Here is a 20,158-nt window from a genome sequence, read left to right on the forward strand (position 1 = left end):
TTTAAGTACCTTTTTTTTTTTTTAGTAACATTCAGTGTTCAGTTGGAAAGCTACTTATATTCTCTAAAGAATCACAGAAAAATATTTGACCTCTCAAGAATAAATAAGTACTTACGTAAACTCAAAATACCATAACACTGAGTTATCAGTACACCAAAAAAATGATGTAGGTCCTGCAGTTATATATTTCAGAAGAAAAAAGTTTCGCTAGAAGACATGCATGGTTATAATATACGAGATTGAAGGTGAGTTGCTGTTTGTCTTTTCACAATGGAGAACAGATGTGGAACATTTTCCTTATATAGTACCTTGGCTGCACCAATAAGATCATCTCATGTAAAACATAACACTGTTGTATAAAACAGAAAACACTAACAACAGTTTTTTAAAATACCATTCTGAGAAGTATAAAAACATTAGATAAATAATAAACAAACTCTAAGAAGTCATGAACATCTACAACTTAAAGACATCAAAAATGTCAGTTCAAGCTCTTGCCTCACGGCTCATGGGCCATCTAAAGATCTCAGCTCGCTACAAACAAAAAGGAGAAAAAAGGAAAATGAGGTTCAGAGACTCCTGATATATCCACAAGCAACTCCCTCCACACCTCATAAGTCCATATTTTAAGCAGGTAGACTGGCAAAATCTGTTCTGTTTATGTAATTGACATTTTAAAATATCAATAAATCAAAATGAGCAAAATTATATCCTAAAAATTTGCAACCATCTGTTACAAGCCATTCCTCTTAGTTCTGAATACTGTATAATACCTTAAAGTTATTGCCTCCTGACTCTCATATGCCCATAATAGAAGAAATTGGCTTTTGACAATTGGATATGCCAATTAGGCCAGCTTCAATTAACTACTTTTAATTCTCCAGTACTTTTGTTCTTCTAGCACTGCTCCCTGGAGCACGCTTCCAAATCTCCACTAAACTGCTGCTTAAGTCTCTTACTGTACTGTCTACAACAATATTGAGAGCGGTAAGAGAAGCTGTGATTGTTGCCTGACTATCATGTAACACAGCACTGTGCCCAGATCTCCCAGCTCGTGGTAATCTGATTTGGTAAATGCATATGCAATGGCAGAGCTTTGTGCAGAGAAGCAAATGGTGATGTGGAAGCAGAAGAGACATAGTACTGTGCAGGTGCAATCTGCACCTTAACAGGGATCTCCTTGGCTCAGTTTATCACCTTATATGCAAACCTAGATATGTACAGGCAAGGCAGGTGTCTTCAGACCAGCCTCCTGGGCTGGTTCTTGCTCCCACAGGGCCTGGTTCAAAACAGCATGGACACGCTCACCCTTTCCTCTGCGCTGCTTATCCCTGTGCCTTCCTCAGCAGCCTCTCAGACTGGAAATCCTCTGAAGCAGGGACTACGTCTCTTGTCCTGTTTGTAATGCACCAAGCACCAGAGGTTCACTAATGGGGCTCCCAGATGTCACAGTAATTAAGAGTTTGATCATTTAGTATTACTCATAGACTACTAAGTGATATAACTACTGGGAAGACACTCTGTTTATTCAAGATACTGTCACTGCTTAATAAAGCAATCTTATAATTAGTTCGAATCAGTGAAAATTTTTAACTCAAGGAAATGCGCTTTAAAAAAGTCAGGGTGTCCTCACTATCAAATTTCACTAAGTGTCCAACATTTGAGAAACTGCATCATGAGGGAAGTAGTTAATTCATTATGTGCTCATCAGTAAAATATTTAGAGATAACGATGTTCTTAATCAAAATCTTTTAAGGTTTGAGACAGAACATACAGAAGTATTTTTAACTTTTGGAATGAGCCACTCTTCCACATTTGCATCCCTTTTCTAGGTAACAGGAATAGTTTATGTTCGTATTTATCACTGCTATGAAAATCACAGCATTTATTTAGCTGATAGACACAGAGCTCATGTCTCACAAGTTGTACTTTCATACTGGCAATCTAGAGCAGGAGCCGTAACAGAAGACCTACACTTACATCTTGAAAAAGTATTTTTGCTGCCTCATTAATGTTACAGCAGAAGTTAAAAACTTTTTGATCTGATTACACATAGGCACAGGACAGATGTCTACAGATGGTTTTGGGTGGATGACTGTGAAACCGCAACAACTGTGCAGCCACGTGCAAAAAAGACCTGGAGCAAAGAGGTTTATTTCCTTTGCTGCCACTGATTACTTTGCGCAGCAACCAGAACCTAATTTCCACTCCAGTTTGTGCCTTGAAAAGTTTTACTTCAGTGATCAGACCCTGATTCACAAAGGTATTAGAAATTCACACATGGTGCTCCCACTGCACATTTTTATTTGAAAAGAGGTAAGTGGTCTCCAAGAGGGCCACATTTTAGCTCTGCAAACTGCTCCTTCCTAGGCTAGCTTCAATATTGCAAAGTAGTTTAGCTGAAATCTTTCCTGAGTGTTGTTCATGGTTGGGGTTTTTTAAAGGAAAAATTAAACACAACACACAAAGTAAATAATTATTAAAAAGCACCTGTTTATTAAAAATCATCATCATTTGGAGGGTCCAAAAGCAGATGTGGACACCATTTGAGCACCACAGTGGTAAACAGCTAGAGAAAGCAGAATTAAACATTTCTGATTAAATTAGTGAATTATTCAAGTTGTAAGAGGAATTCTAGTTCTTGGATTGAAGCTGTGAACTCAGTGGGGCTAATTTACTATTCCACTGTCAGTGCAAATCTGTTGGGGCAAGAAGTGGGGGAAGAAACAAGCAGGTTGCATCCCCTTCTCTCTCGCACACCTCTCTGCTCTAGCAGTGCACTATGCACACACACGTCCTGCCTGGAAGGTCAGAGCTGTCAGGCAGTTCCTGATACCAACATAATTCCATACTCCTATTTGAATCACAGTAGTCCCTAACACAAGCAGCCTCCTGAACAGCACTGTGCAGAAACAATGGGCCAGATTCTGCTTAACGTTCTGATGAAGCAAACCCAGAGTAAACTTTATGAACACTGACAGCTTGTGCAGATTTGAACCTTTACCTAGGGATCATGACTGAACGTAGTAGCATAGATTATATTTGCATTGTACATAAAAAATTATACCTTTTTGTATCTGCCCCCGAGTTTTGTGAAGCTTACTTGTTTTAAAATTATCTGTGTTCAGAAATTCTACATGGAAGGCATTTAACCTAATTTGATGATCAGATTTGTAGGCATTGATATTTTGAAGTGGTTAACTGGGTAACAGCTAATTTCCCTGTGGGATGTGCAATGCACTAACTACCCTCTCCTCCTCTCCAATGCTGGCAGCATATAAGTATCTGCTGCATTCAAAAAACTCTTAAATCACTAGCCATTAAGAAACACTAATAACTTGATTGGTGTCATACATAATTTATTATGATGAGACTACCGTAGCCTGTATCAGAGCATGTCTGCAACCTCTGAAACTGTTGGGGTTTCTTCTCAACTTCAGTGACTTCTGCTAGTATTTCAAGCTGGTACAAACTACCAGGCTGCCAGTACTGCCATTTACCAGGAAATTTTACTTCTCTGATTAGGACAGCCTGCCCTTACATATCTGTACAGTTGTTCACAGACGGTAATCAGAAATAGGAGCTGGAATCAGGAACAAGTAATGTTATAAAAGAGCAGAGAAGATAATCTGCCTTGCAAAGAAACTAATTTACCTGCTGGTACTATCAGTATTATGAAAATTAAGGGGATCGGCATTCATACAACAGAGGAAAGCTACCCATTCATTTTAGCTCATGGTCACAGTGATTGAATTTGCATTTCATAGAAGTAGTTCAGTTCACTTGAACAGGAATGTGTGTATATTTCAAGACAAAATTTACAAGTACTGTGGAGCTGGAAGACAGACACCTGGTTTCTAAAGAAATGAAATCTTATTGATTTCAACAGCCTTTTTGGTAGGGTTCTGCTAAGAAAGTTGGTGACAAATTACTTGATCCTGCTTGCATCAATGAAACAAAATCTCCTGAAACAAAATTTTAAGCCATACCGAGATGAACAGAAGTGATCTGTATTCAATAGTTTGAGCTGAACCTGTTCGTGCAGTGTTGATGGCAATGGAATTAAAACTGTTTGTTGGATTACAGCCAAAACAGACCAAAACCATTCTCATGAAGATGGATTTGAGTAAGTCACTTAAATACAACAAGATAAAAGTACATTTAAACCCTCTACCCACCAAGAAATATTACAGCAGTTTACAAAGTATGCTTCTACGAAGTTGTGTTTACTAAGAGAAGGAAGAAGTTTTAGAATGTCCTTCTTTTGCATAAAATCCCACTTTTTCAAGTGAAGAAGGTTCTACTCCAAAATCACAGAGAATTACAAAATGGCAGGTAAGGACTCTCACAAACTTTAAGACATGTAGCACAAATTATAGAGTTTATAGAAGCTTACGGAAGGAAAGCGTAATTCTCCATCAGTTGTTTGCTGTGAACTTAAAGCTGATGAAAAAAAAAAGAAAGAGGGCAAACTTCTTCTTCCCTCCCTGAACAAGAAATGTAACTTCCAAGAGTGGGAAGACTTGTTCTCTGTTTCTTTACATCCTTACACCCTAGGAAACAACAAGCTCTGGCAGAGGAAATACAAGTATTAAACTGAAAACACATTGGTTCCCCCACCATCCATTAATTCAGCCACTTGTAGCATTTCCCTGAGTGTAATATGCATTGGGGGCAGGTTGCTTCAAGCAATGAAATCTAATTACACTTTAACTGAAGACCCTGGTTTTATTAACAAACATGAATATAGCTAAAGAGGAAATTATGTAAAAACTTTAATCTTTCTGTATTACCTTTATCAGTGCTTCCTGAATATACTGTGTTGTAAGGGATTCTTGTCTATTTAATTTTCTTTTGCTATGATTGTAGACTGCATGACAACAGTTTTCCCATTATGCTAATACGTCTAGAGAGTTAGCAAACAACTTACATCAGTTGGCTAAGAAACTCCTCAGAGTTGCAAGTATCTTCTTTGATTAATATGAATTTCCCCACTAGGATGGGATCACATTCCTAGCAACTTTTCTACATAAATCAATCCAGCAGGATCATCACAGATGTCGCATATAAATTAAATTTGCTTTCAAATAACATTACTTGATGCTAAATAACCTAGATTCAAACTGCAATCAATAACAATTTATACATTTATCCCATATGCCTTGGGGTTTCACATAAATAACATTAGACTGATATTTGTTAGAATATTGTCCTGATTCTTCTCTCATCTGTGTTATATCAGAAGTAAACAAGCTCAGAGAGACGGATCCTTCTGCCATAACCTGAACATGCCTACCTGAAACCCACAAAAATTGCAAAGAATCCCAAAAGCAACCCACTATTCCCCACCAAAAAACCCACCAATAAAACCCCCATACATAGACACTGCCTTTATGATGGATCTTACAGCAAACACAGGTTAGTTATGTCTGAAGATCTACATACACTAGCCTAGGGAGGAAAATTATGCTTTACAACAGAGTCAATCTGCAAATAATTGTTGACCCGAATTACCCTAGCAGCAAACCCTACATTTCATGCTATCACCTGGTGGCACTGTTATACAGCCTTCTAAACCTCTGTTTCCAGGGCCTGGCTCCTGGGAAGGCACATTGTGCTGTTGTTACCCTGGGGTTTCACAGGGCCTCCCCAGGAAGGTGTGGGATGGAAGAAGCCAACTGACCTGGACACTGGTTTTTGCTTTGGAGTTAAAAACACAGCTGCCCTCCCCAAACAGGCATGTTGCTAGCTTGACGTTTGGGAAGAACACATATCTAAATTGCATCTCAAGGCTGGTGTTGGTATAAATAATAGCAATTTGCACATACATTTCATATTTCTGAAACTTCTGCCTTAAGCAACAAAGTAGCAAGCTAACAAGACATGGGAGGTTTCAATGGGATAAATACCAGAAGAAAGTTGTAGTATTACTGCAGATGGTTTTTAAAGGAACTCGTTTCATTGAGCAGATGAACATGAAGATCATGGAATATAACTCCCCAGCAAATAAGAATCATTGTAAATATTAATAATCTGTTCTGTTTGTAGAAATACTTTTTCACTGTTTCCTTTAGCAAAGATAAACAACCTAGACAATGTGTTAAAAAAACCAAAACAAAACTCAAAAACCACCATAATGTGCATCTCCTGTCTTCCAGAGCACACATATAGTATACTAATTTACAGGTAGTTTATGAACATTCAAAACTTACCAGTTGTGCTGTTAAGCAACAGATACCTCTTCAGTGTATGAGGTTAGATACCAATATACATAGTTTTGCATTCATACATATTATGTGCATTGGTTAGAAAACCATGATCTCTAGCAACTAAAAATCAAATTATATTTAGGTTTTTTTCTCTCTGTTTTTACATCCTATTCACACATAAGTCATCCTGACAGTAGAAAAGGGGCAAGTATCACAAGTGTGTGGGTACCTAAAAAATGCTAAATGTTTCTGCCTTTTCCTCCTCACAAGAATATAACTGAAGGAAAGCACTTCTTACCAGTATATTTGAAATGAGATTTCTGTATTTTTACTAATAAAGTAAATTAGCTAGAAAGTCTCTCTCTGTTCTTTAAAATTAAAAATGTCTTATTATCAAATGTGATTGACAGGAATGTCATCAGCAGAACAAGTATCAGAAGTACAATGGCCGATATTATTAACAGAACACTGGATTATAGCATGAGACAGGGCTTTTCTGCTACACTGCATTATTATTCAACCTCTTCTCAAGTGAACTTTTTGATAGCTTCTCTCCTCACTCCCTGAGCTCCTTTCTCATTTGCCTGCACTCCTACCCTTTTGCTGCTTTCTTCCTGTATTGGTGCTTCACTGACCCTGCATTCCTCATACCTGCAGTGCTGCCCATTCCTTGTCTCCAACACCTTTACCTCTGCAACTGGATATCTCTTCCTGTACCCAAGCAGAGCTTATTAACTCGTGGTTTATTCAGATGAATTATAGATCCCTCAGACATGATTTAACCATGTGAAATCATCTCTCAGCTTTTCTTTGCTAAGTAATATAGATACAAGTTATAATAAAGAACTTTTGTTCTCTCCCAATGTAAGACAACTTCACTATAAAAATAAAATTAAACATCCTTTTTTCAAGTTGTCCCTACCTGTCATTTAGCACACACACCCCGCCCCCAGAAAAGTATAAAAATTAAAGCATTACAAAAGAACTTTCTCACAGCATGTTGTTCTTGCCAGTGCAGAGAAAAATGTTTATTGCCCTGAAGAAGAAATTGGCAAACTATCGAAAAGAAAATGAAGTTATTCTTTTTCTGTCTCTGGTAAACAAAATAAGAAAATCAATGTGATGGTATTTATGGCAGTAAAATAGTGAAGGGGATGGGGCTTCTAAAAGACCACCAAATGCAGGAACGCTGTTTAATGAATACTGAGACACTGAGCCGAACCCAATCCACTTTTATTAATGGAGCTTATTGGAAAAAGTGTTTTCTGGAAGGTTAGTTACAATCAAGTGTAATAAGGACATGTATTCCTAAGAATATGCTATTCCACCGGATGTACTGTCATTTAAAAAGCCAGTCCTTCAGACAACCTTGTCATAGAAAAACATGTTCTTCCTCTCTTGCAAGAGACTGCTGTAGGGTTTGAGGTGAGCCCTTTACTTCTCGAATTACCTATCTTAACTCTCACACTTTTTACTTGCGATGAGTTACAATCCCATCTGTAACCCTTAAAGAGAAATGTTGTATGCAAAAAAGGCCAAACTACTTGGCTTACTTGGCTTGGTTTGTTTTCCAGCAGACAATGAAACCTTTGCTAATAAGAAATAAGGTTTATCTTTTACAACTGTTATATTATTCTCCTCTGTCTGACAGGTTTGGAATGTATATATTTAATATTGATTAAAAAAAAAACATGACAAATCAGTACAGGTTTAGGTCAGCATCAGATAATGCGAGAAAGTTGTTCTACCTTAACTAAAAACTATCAAATCCAACTCAGTTGTGGATTATGTAATTGCAACCCCACAGGGATCTTTTTCTACCAGAGCTGAGTTTGGACTACATCACTAGATGCCTTCTTGTTAGCTCAGAGTCGGCAGTAGTGTCATTCAGTATTTTCTCAGGGTTCACACTGGTGATGGTTTCTCTTTGAGATGCCAGCAGTTTTCAATACCCAGATGATCTTAACGTTAGCAGCTACGTTGGGAAGTCTTGACTTGTGAACAGTGTCTCATGTTTTATTAAAACAAGAGTTTCTTGTTGTTAGAACATTTGTCATTTAATTTGTAGAATGAATTTAAGCCAATTTCTCAAAACACTGCTCAATTTTCTTAGTACATTTAAGTTGTATGTTTTCAAAAATGACTATACGGAGGACCTATTTTCTCTCAGACTTATTCAGAGCAAGAATATAAAAAATTTAGCAAACTACCAAAAAATGAATCTCGGCACTTTACATATATTTACATACAAATGAAAAGGGACAACATAATTTAAACCATAGATGGATCACAAAAGCACCTAATTACATAGCCAAGTGGTCACACATGTTCTTAAACAAATGTATGGCTAAAGTACCCAAGAAACTCCAAGTCAACAACTCTTACAACAAATCATGCTTGCCACATTTCCTTGGAAGAGTAAAGAGACTGTCATTCCTTCTTCTGCAAATCAAAAGAATAAAATAATCTCTCAAGAATATTAATTAACAAGATTCATTGGAAACAGTGGGCTGCTGCCACTATTTAGTTTTCATGAACGTATCTGGCCAATTAGTATCTGAATTTATAAGAAGGCTTCTTTCATAAATGTTGAATATTTTATGCTTCTAAAGTCTCTGCATACTCCTGTGTGCATATTAATGCTTTCTAATTGTGGAACACTCAATAGTACAATAAGTCCATGATAAAATCTAACTGTTCTTCCTGCCCCAAGAAAAAAATCAGGGTTTAGCAACAACACTCAGTTCCCATAGGTTTTTTCAGAGGAGAGCATAATAACAAGCCAGTTTGTTAAAATCCAGAAGAACTTAATAGCAAGCTGTCCTGGAGCTGAACCTAACCCAGCAGCTCTGTCTCCTGAAAATTACATCCCATTCTTATTTATCTAGCAATATAAAGACAAAGCTAGAATACAGGAGAGAGTAAAAATTAACTGAAAATTTTTTTTAAAATTGGCAGCAGAAGAGGAAGCTTTTCAAACAGCTTGTTTGGAGCCCAGTATTTGCTAGCAGATATTTGGTAGCTACTCATGTTCAGGACCCAGAAATATTAAATGGTAGGTAGGGTCTGTCCCAGTACAGTAAGAATGGCTTGAATTTGATCACTGCCAGACTTACATTGAAGCAATCTGCTTGTAGGGGAGGAGACAGTCCCACTGCATCAGCACAGGCCACCATGCCTCGACACAACCACAGTATTTGAAACACTGATCATAGCAACAGGTACTGGTGGTGTCTCTCTCACCAAGGACTGGGGAGGGTTGGAGGTTGTCAGGTGTTACCCATTCACAGCATTAGCTGGATTTGGCGACTCTGTTGCTATATTCCAAACCAACCTCTGCTTTAGTGTAGTTATTCTAAAATAAGTAACATCAGACTTTGATCTTAGATTTCGTGCTCACATATACATTGCGCGGAAGGAAACTTGCTGGCTTCACCATCTCAATGTTAGCTCCAGAGGGAAGGGAAGTCACTGAGATTACCTGCAGTATCTGTGCTTTGGTCCTTTCCAAAACGTCTTTTTCCACCTCTGTCCCCCATCTCTACAGGCTTTTTTATGGATTTAAAGAAAGCTTAAGGGAACAAATAAAAAATATACCAAGACGTTTGACACTATCAATAAACTTGGGTCTCTGATTAAAATCATAGCTTTCATACTTCCATGGAGAAATGATCCCTAAACCAAAAATATCAGACTCCCCTTGCAATAACATGTCTTCCATGATATTTTAAGAACTTTTACACGGGGTTGTTTTGGGTTTTTTTTTTTGGTAAGAGTGGGGAATCAGAAGAACAGGTAATGAATTCAACTACTTTCAACTTTTGTTTTAATTTAAAAAAAATCACAATTTTTTATAATCAGTTTTAGAGAGGGTTTTTAGCTGTACAGAATTATCAAGCTGTCTGGAAACCCCACATTTGATTTAAGAATTCATAAAATCTGAATAATCACAACAGGTGCTTTGGTGTGATAATATTCCCTCTTCTCATAGAGAAGTTTACCAGATAAAATAATTGGAAATCAATGTAGCTTAGCAGTCCGTGATGAAGACTGAAAAATTTGGGCTCTTATCAGTGGCTGAGAAGAGTGTTCTCTGCCGATACAAGTAGTAAGCTAGGAAGAGCCCTCTGCCTGTGCAGGAAAACTCACTTCCTCAGTTTTCACACTTGAATCAGGCTGGGAAGGACCTCAGGAGGTCTGAAGTCTAAACACATGCTCAAAGCAGGGTCACCTATGAAATCAGTCCAGGTTGTTCAGCGCTTTACCTTGTTGGGTCTTGAAAACCTCTCAAGATAGAGACCGCACAACCTCTCTGTACATCCTGATGCACTGCTTGACTCTCCCCATGGGAGAAAGTTTTTCCTCATATCAAGTCTAAATCTCTTATGTATCAGTTTAGGCCAGTTAGGACAATCGGCTCGCCATCATCCTGCCATGCACCACTGCAATGATCAGACTACTAGATATCTTCTTCGTAGCCTCCTTTCAGATAGTGACAGGCTGCTGTAAGGTCCCCCTGAATCTGTCCCTTCTCCAGCTCCCTCAGGCTTTCCTCATAGGGCCCCTGATCATCTTGGTGACTATTGCCTTCTGAGTTCTTCCAGCCATCAAGTAGTCCAACCACTTAGGCCATAATGCCTCAACATGGACACAGGGATGCTCTGGAAGATGATGACCATGACAAAACACAGTATTTGCTAAAGTAATAGTTGATGGTATCTACCAGTCTCCCATCATTCACAGATCTCTTCATTTCATCTCAGAGGGCAATAAAGTTTGAAAAGCATGACTTACCCATGGTAAAGCCATACTGGTTATCTATTCCAAATCACCTTCTCCTTCACTTGTCCAGAAATAGCTTTAAAGAGGATCTGCCCCATGATTTTCCTAGAGACTAAAAGTGAGGCTGAACAGCCTATAGTTCCCTGGATAATCCTTCTTGCCCTTTTTGAAAAGGGGTGCAGCATTTGCCTTTCTTCAGGCACCAGGGACTTCCCATGATCTCTGTGACCTTTCAAAGATGCTAGAGAGCAGCCTCTCAATGACCTCAGCCAGCTCCTTCAGCATGCTTCGTATGTATGCCATTGGGTCCCATGGACTTCTATGGATCGAGACTTTTCTCAGGAGATCCCTGACTTAGCCCTTTCCCACTACCAGTAATTATTGTCCTCCCTGAACCCTGCCTCCAGGCTCAAAAGCGTCAGCCTTATCTGCATCTGCTGTCACTAAATCACCTCTCTATATCAGCACTGAATCCACATTTTCCTTGTTTGTTCTTTTACTGTTAGAAGGAAGACTCTGCTATTTCACAATACTCAAAAGACTAGTGCTCAAGGCACATTTGAGGTTAGAAATCATATCCTTTTTCCAGTCATTTTTCCCTTATACAGAAGACCTCCAATGAGAGAGAGACTGAAGGTGATGCACCCTCTATCAGCCTAGAGTTTACAGGTCAAATCAGTTTCTCTTTTTTTCTCCCTTAGAGATTAAAATTTTAGTATCCCAAGGGTACACACTATTAGCTGATCTTGCAAGTTGAGTAGCTTGCCTATAGAACTATAAAAGATTTCAGCTTTGTCCTGATGTAAAAGCAAGGAAATTATAAAATCCTGAAATACTTTTTGCCCAAAATGACTCAGCAGATGATACGATAGCAATCTATACGATTAAAAACAAAACCAGATGCTAAGAAAAGGGACATGCTGAGATGAAAGGACATTAATGAGCATCACTCTTCTGGTGGATGCTGTCTCTATAGCTCAGAACTCATTTGTATTCAAAGGATACACAGAGTATTTGTAAAGGACAAAAGAAGGATACAACATTAAAAACTGGCTTTTAATGGCTCCAAGTTTTAAATTCTAAAAAAAGAGAAAAACAAAGACAGGAACAAATGCTTGCTTGCTCATCCAGAGTAGCTATGTGATCTGAATCACTAATAAAAATCTTCAGGAAAGGTGAATGAGTAAGAGTTTTGCATAGTTACTGTTGCTATGAAAGCCACTTTCCTTATTATCCACACGTTCCTCAAATTATTTCCCTTTCCTTATCACTCACAAACAGGTAATGAGGTGCTAAGAAAATGGCTGCCTCCTCTAAAAGTTTCTGAGATTGTATTTGAAAAGAAGCAGTCAGAATGATATTCCTCAAAAAGAGTGAGTGTTCAATAAGGAAATTTTAAGTGCATTGAATGGGATAGAGTCAGACTCTGCAAATGTGTGTGAACAGCATCTGGATCCTCTGAGAGTTGGCAGCTTCACCTCCCATCTGTCCTTCTCTAAAAGGGAGAGGACACAGCCCAGATTTACAGCATCTACTGCACCAAACTCCACCTCTTATCTAACAACTTCTAATATACCTACCTATGTTTTGTGCTTTGCTAGTATTAGCAACAAACAAGAAAGGTTATTGTGCAAACAGGAGAAAAAGTGGGTATTCAGGAGCTACTACAGAAAGGAACCACATTCAATTCTGTGGAAGAGTAGAAGCAAATGTATTCAACTGCCAGACAAGAACCATTCAAAGACGTGTTTGGAAAGAAGGTGGAGTGTTTTTTGCAGGAAAACCTCTCTACAGTAAATATGCCAAGTATTACCAGATCATGTCCCCTAAAAAGAGTAAGATATTTATAGAGCACCCCAAATAAAACCTGTCAGAGCAGGAAGGGATTTGAGCGCTAAAAAAGAAATAGCCACAATGTCTGCCCTTCACATAAGTTTTATGCTTATTTTGGAGAAGGCAAGAGGCAATTTCCTAACTTTGTTTTTAATCAGTGACTACAATAGCAAGTAGTCCCATGAGACAAACCCCATGAGATTCTTAGCTTGATTCTAAATAAGCATATATTTTTAGGTGCAATGATGTTCTCCTTTTCCAGTTTTGCGTCCAATAGAAGATTCACTGTGATGTCTGACCAATGGTCTATGGCTCTCTCACACTGGCTCTCAAAAATGGCTGAGCTGGTCCATGACTGACAAAGCTCCATCAGAATAAGAGATCTCTGACACATGAAATCACTCCTTGAACTGACGTTAGTCCTGCACAACAATTTTATATCAGCAGATAGTGTGACACCATATAAATTTAGTAATAAATGTGGATTAATCCACACTTAATCTGATAGCTCTGACATACTTTAAAGCAAGTAATAATTTTATGGAAGCAGCCTGGAATGTAGGTAAACAGAAAGAAAGTGAATCTATTGCACATGTAAACAATATGATATTTATTTATGCTTCCAAATCATTGTAAAAGTCATGAATTAACTGGACTCACTCAAAAGCATATAGCATAAGGGTTAGGTACAGTTACATCCACTAAATAGTAGCTGATCAGTTTTCATTTAGTTCTCCCTTTCATAACAGGAGGAACAGACTATGACTTATTAATCACATGACAAAAAGATTTTGTTTTAGGTTTCCCCATAAAATCTTCTCTATGATACTCTCTATCACTCTATGAACACTCTATTATACTGTTTTGTGCATTAATAATAATTCTTGTGCCCAGTCATTACTTACATTTATATACCATTAAATTCTTTGGAAGATCCATCTTCTTTTCACACTAATATATTTGGAAGTACTAAATTAGTAGTAGTGACTAAACTAATCCCAACTAAATTTAAAGTGACTATGCACTGAAACTTTCTCTCTTACAAACAGGATTAGGAGTCCATAAGAAAAGTCTGTCTTTTCCTATTTATCACTTTGGCATTAGCTACTAGACTCTTGTTTTGGAAAAGTAGTCAATTACTATGTATTTATTCAGAGTTGCTTATCCCAAAAGCTTCATTTCTCTTCGGTGCTGATTTTATATCAGTTAATTCCACTACTCTGAATAGGTAACATATCGATATTCAAGGAATACACAAATGTAGAGTACTAATATGGCCAGGTCAAGCTAGCAGAAAATATTTTCTGTATTAAGATTTCTGCTGACCTCATTTGCAAGAGAGAGAGCAGAAGAAAAGGGTTAGGTTTTTTTTTACAAGTGAAATATGAAATAAATTTTTTAAAAATGAACCACTGGAGCAAAGGCAACTTTGGCGATTAGTATTTCCCAAGTGTCCTCCTGCTGTATGTTATGTACACATATACATACTCATGCATTCTGCCTAAACTACTAAGTGTGTGTAGCTGTGGCAGCAATACCTTCCACTGAGGATAGAGACTATACCAACAAAAGATGCCTCCTGAGACAGTTGATAGTTGTCTTCTAAATTAAATAAGCTCTGCTAGCAGAAGCCTGTACACCAATGTTTGTATTAAGGCTTCTACTGGAAGATACTATAAAAATTGCTGCATTTCTCCTTTTCCCACCAACACTGTACTCTAACAACATTTTCCAGTATGAACTACTATCCTGCTTCATGATTTCTAGAACAAGGAAAATATTTTTATGCAACCATCTTATTTTTAAATAATATATTTACTCTATACCAGTGCTGCAGTTTTATTTTAATGGCAAACAGAACGAAAGAAGGCCTTTTACATCTACAAAACCAGGGTTACTACGTGGACAGGTACCTCTAAGAGGATATACTCAGTAAACACTATACACTAGGCTTTCATGGCTTAATGAGAACCAGAGTATACACCTCAAGTGCATGTCTTTACAGGGTAACAACATTAGCTACTTCAGCCACCTTAATAAATTGCTAAACATATATCCTGAGGCATCATACCATTAACTGTGGTCCTACAACCCTTCAGTTGGGTCTTACAAGCAACACAGCTGTGATGCGGCACCTCGGCTAACTGCAAGCCCAGTTGTAGGCTGGATGTGGCATTACGCTGATACAGCCTTACTGCTTTGAATTCAGGTTATGCATACAATTCTCCATTGTATAATATTCCAGCCCACTTTTTAGAGTGCTGAAGACCCAGATACCTTCTTTTTCTCTTTCGAGGGAGTTGCTCAACAATAAGCTCCTCAGAAATAAGTGGCCTGAATTTTTAAGTGCCTGAAGCATCTAAAAAGTCTAATTTTAGGTTTTTATTTTTAAGTGTCTTGGGTGCTGTTTCTAGAGTTCTCCAAAAAACTTCATCCAGCCCACCATGCAGACTGTTTTTCCTACACTCGCCTTATTAATCTAGGAGCTCCCACTCAATTTCTTCACACCAGTTCAGCACTGGAGGTGCAGGAGCCTTCCTGCCTGCTGAGCCTGCCATATGGAAGATTTATTTCTCCCCCTCACTGACTCTCCATTTTCTGTTTCACTTCATCCGAGCACACAACTTGTTCCCCATTGCCTATTCCTCTCAGTTCTTGTCTCTCTTACCTACTTTTTCCCAATTTTTTAGAAGTGCAAGTAAATTCGTTAAGTTTGGGAAGCATCTGAGATGCAGTCTGTGGGGAAAACGAAATGTAAAAGAAGTATCTTGTGGATAGCTCTCTAAAGTATGAGCGATGCTGATGAAATTTTAAAATCTCTTGGAATTACCAGGATATTCCTTCCTCATTACACATTCAACTTCGAAAGGTCCAAGGTAAATCTGTGTACACGTAAGGTGGCACAAAAAATTAAATAATATTCTGATGCTACAGACTATTTAGGAACACAGTCTGTTACACAATTGCCTGTATCTGCTCACAGTAGCTGCAAGCATACACAAGCTGCTAGAATTTCTTCTGCAAAGCAAGTGTGTGCAAGGTTAATACTCACGTGTCTTTGAGTCTGCAAAGCAGAGTTAGATTTATATAAAGATCTCTGAAGTGCTTTCTGCATAGCCAAATAAAAAAAACCCTGTATTTTTAAAATAATTTTGATTTTACTCTTTCCATGACTTGATAAAGTAAAGCTGGTTACACATTTCTTTATACATAATTTCAAGCTGCATGGCTATTCAATAAAATGGGCAGACATTAACAAAACTGCTAGGCCTTAAAGTTAAGTTTTACTAGGCAATGTGATGCTGACATTTACATTTTAAAATATATAAACTGTTTATATGCACATATCTAAATATAGGTGCCATACTTCTTTTATATATCCACATTTGAACCAGTTCTTGTATCTATAAAATACTTTGAAGATCATAATCACTGAATATAAGTTGTTAAGGAAAATGAGAGTAGCAGAAAACACAACTGGCATTTGCTCAAGCTCCATTAGTCACTACTATAAACACTGTCTTTTGCCAATTTGGTCTGAGGTTAATGTAACAGAACACTAATTTTAAGACAAAAGCAGCAAAGCCATCTGAAAGCATTAGTTTTTTAACACATTATCTTAATCTATTTATCACAGTAATGATTAGTTCATGTTGCTCAATCCTGGACACAGATTGCTTTTAGTAGAGAACAACAGGCAAACAAGGGCAAAACAAGATAAAAGCCTGTGTAATTGTATTAGGTCAGCAACAGGTCTAACGTGCTTTTTTAAGCTATTAACAGCCAACTGTACACCAAAGATCACTAGAATCTGATATTTTTCTGTTTTAGAGTTCCAGCCCATTGCAGGTGTGTCAGTACATTCATTCTCAGAAAGTAACAAACTATTTGATTAATCTTTGACTATTAGAAATAATTTTTGAGACAAGTCATAGAAAATAACTTTTAAATCAAGGGGTTGATATAGGCCATAACTTACAAGTATGATGAAGTTGATGGGAGCTCTAAAAAAGATAACTACTATGTCTCTCACGTTATCAAAGCCATAGACTCAACATCAGAACAACTCAGCCAGCACACTAAACATGTTCATCTGGTATCAGTACTGTGCTGTCCAAGATTAAACCTTTCATTTTCACAATATTCAGAAATGTGTGCCATTAAACATTTGTGAAGATACAGAGAAACTCTTGTTTCTTCAATCTGCCTGTCAGTAAAATTCAAACATTATGTAGTATGCAGTAATACTGTCTCTAGCAACTTATTCCTTGTGGTTTAGGCAAGTCACATAGACAAAGCTGTATGTATAAGAACATAAAGCCAATACATTTCCCACAGTGGGTCAGTCCAGCCAGGTCACCTTGCTCCATACTCTGTACAAGGATAACAGAAGATTATATTTAAGAAAAACATGTAAGCTTGGCCCCTTTCGGTGGTCTGTTCCCCTCATACTTCCCCAGGGTCTACAACTGTTGTTCACAAATGTTAGCATCTGTTTATGGGCAAGTTGCCCACGAATGCTGTTGTCTATGGACATGCTGTCCATGTTCCAGCATGATATGAAGAAAGGCTTTGGAGCATTCACCCCTGGAGACTGTCAAGACTCGGCAAGACAAAGCTTCGGCTGTTCAGATCTAGTGTTGGCTGAAGTCCCACTTCACATAAGACACCAGACTATATAACCTTCAGAGATCTTTTCCAGTCTATAAGTCTGTCAGATCAAGTGCTGCACAATATTAAAACAAATTAATCAAATGTATGAACAACGTTCTGTTACTCCAGCACTGAGGTTAGATCCTAAGCAGCTAATGCTCAGACCTTGTGATCACTAGAAGCCCTCTACATTACTAACATTGATAGAGTTCACATTACAAGGATTTTGTAACGGTTCCCAAAAGAAAATGCAGGTGAGTCAAATTTAACAAGTAGATAAATGCAAACTTGAGTCTGTGCTTCCATACACAGACTGTATTTTGGGTGATCACAGAAGAACATTCAACTGTGGTCAATTTACCAATAATATTTTTTAATCCTGAATTAGATTAAGAATGCATTTTGATGATGTGGTAGATTTCTCCTTTCATTATTACTCATGCAAAACTCCCCCATTCCATCCCGTGCTTTAGGTATGTAGCAATCTTGGCATATCTTTGATATTCCTTTAAGATTATTTGAAGGAAGGAGCAGAAAAGAAGCCACAGGGCAATATTTCTTAGAGAATACATTTTAGAGTAAAAAAGCCACTCAAGTGCACTGATTTAACTATGCTTTGTCAGAAAACATGTTCTATACTTAAGTATAAAGTATTTATTTTAGGGTGCTATTCTCACAGAGGATATGATAGAAACTTCGTTAAAGGATTATGAAATTTGAGATTTTTAAACTAAAATTTTAGACCTATTGTCCAAGATGCTAATGAACCCATCAATGCCTTCACTTTGCCTCATTTTTATTTATTTTGAGGTAGACAGGATTGAATAATAATTGAAACTTCTATGAGTTTTCAGAAGACAGTTGTGCAACCCAATTTGAATGCAAGGCACCAAAAAATGCAAACACATACAAACATTCATCACTTAAAATACAGTCTTCATTATTAAAATGTGTAGATTGTTAATGCAGTTTCCTTGTTTAAAAACAACATAACTTACGATGACAGTCAACTTCAAGGGTTCAGACGTAATACAATGAAAGATGTTTAAGGCAACACATTTACCTTCTAGACAAGTTAAAGGCACAAATAGTTACCTCGGAACAGAAGAAATTATCACATTATACTGTAATAATTCAACAGAGAACAAACCCACAATTAAAATATATAACTTCTTTTTCTTAAATCTACTGACATTTTGTCTCTTCATAGCACAGCATTAGCATCCATCCCTCTTGTTTGTACCACTCCCATTAGCACATATGCCTCTCACAAGCACTAATGAACCTGACACAAACACTGCAAGGCCACTCTCCACTCAGTTTTTATCAGGTGAGAAGCAAAATGTTGCCGAAGGAACCAGTCAGGCCCAGTCCCAAAATGATTTATAGGGAAGAAAGTTATGAAGCATCTTCTAGGGTGCCTAAGATGGTTTTACAAGAAACATGTAGATGCTTAAATCCCAGAATATTCAGAAAACCAAAATATTCAGAGAAGGGTACACAGAAACCCCCATAATTAATCCTTCACACTCAGCAGGCCTCCTCTCTCTCCAAAATGGAAATCCTTTCTAACCAGGACTCTAATGCAATCCATTGTCAAAGGCAGTTATGTTCTTCCTACATCCCTCCTCCCAAAACTGCTTCTATGATTTCTTCAAAACTTGTTCTTGAGAAAAAAAACAGGCAGAAGAAAGAATTCTTGTAAACGGTGCAAGATAAATAAGGCAGGTTAATTCTTCACGCTAGTTTGACATCAGCATTAAGATATGAGATCTTAATACTTGTTGTGGGCATTTGTAATCTTAGTAGCCAACTGCAATTGACCAAAAGAAATAAACCACAAATAAACAGGAAGACCTTGCCTTTTTAACAAGTATATCTGATTTTTTCTGTGAAAGAAAACTCACCAATGGTGTAATATCTCTTCAGCTCACTCCTCCGTGGATTGCGCCTTTGGGTGTTTGCGGTGTTGTTCTGTTCCTCCTCAGAAGTAGCTGTCTTAGTGGCAAGCAAAGATTTACTGGGCTGAGGTGTCTGAGCTTCAGCTGCCACTGGGTTGCATCCTGGTGCACCAATATCCACCGACTGGGACTTTTTCTTTAATCTAAAGGCAATTTAAGGCAGTAAGGTATTACTAATCATCATTCTATACCCCATTATGTATAGAATAAGAGCACTATATTCATTGTACAACAATTCGTGCGTGTCGCAGCAGAACACAGAACAGCAGTGATTAGGCCTTGTATTAATTTCCCCTTTCAGCTCCTGCTAAATCAGTTACAGCACTTTCATCTTACATGTAGCTACAAATGTTAAACTCCTCTCAGATCAGCCTGCTGAGCTGCTTGAAGGATCAGTCCCTAATCTATTTCAGAGAAGATGAGCTGCCAATAATTAACCTATCATTAAGTTGCCTGTCTTAAGTTTCCACAGACAAGGAGAGTACAAAGAAATTAAATCATTTGCACAAAATTGCTGAAAGCCCCAAGAGAAAAGAACTGAGTTACTATCTTCTGAATTCAGACGTTGCTCTACAACTGCATTTCTCATTCTGCAATTGTTTCAACGTGTTGTTTCTCATGGAAACTCAAGAATCCCACTAACCCCAGGTACCATTTTGTGCACAGCAACAGCAGAGGAACAGAGGAAAATAAATTCTCTGTCCTGCAGCAGAAATCAGT

At 37.8% G+C, this 20,158-nt stretch overlaps 1 protein-coding gene across 7 annotated transcripts in view; it reads right to left on the reverse strand.

Moving 5' to 3' along the window:
• The window catches only part of OXR1 (oxidation resistance 1), a 297,931-nt gene that overhangs the window by 121,577 nt on the left and 156,196 nt on the right, over window positions 1-20,158 (reverse strand). For all 7 annotated transcript variants that reach the window (XM_074810861.1, XM_074810964.1, XM_074811420.1 and 4 more), the window contains one exon: window positions 19,385-19,581. In XM_074810861.1, the coding sequence (XP_074666962.1) occupies window positions 19,385-19,581 (197 nt within the window). The remainder of the gene's footprint in view (window positions 1-19,384; window positions 19,582-20,158) is intronic.

This window comes from Strix aluco, chromosome 1 (genome assembly GCF_031877795.1).
Source record: "Strix aluco isolate bStrAlu1 chromosome 1, bStrAlu1.hap1, whole genome shotgun sequence".
Classification (NCBI taxonomy): domain Eukaryota; kingdom Metazoa; phylum Chordata; class Aves; order Strigiformes; family Strigidae; genus Strix; species Strix aluco.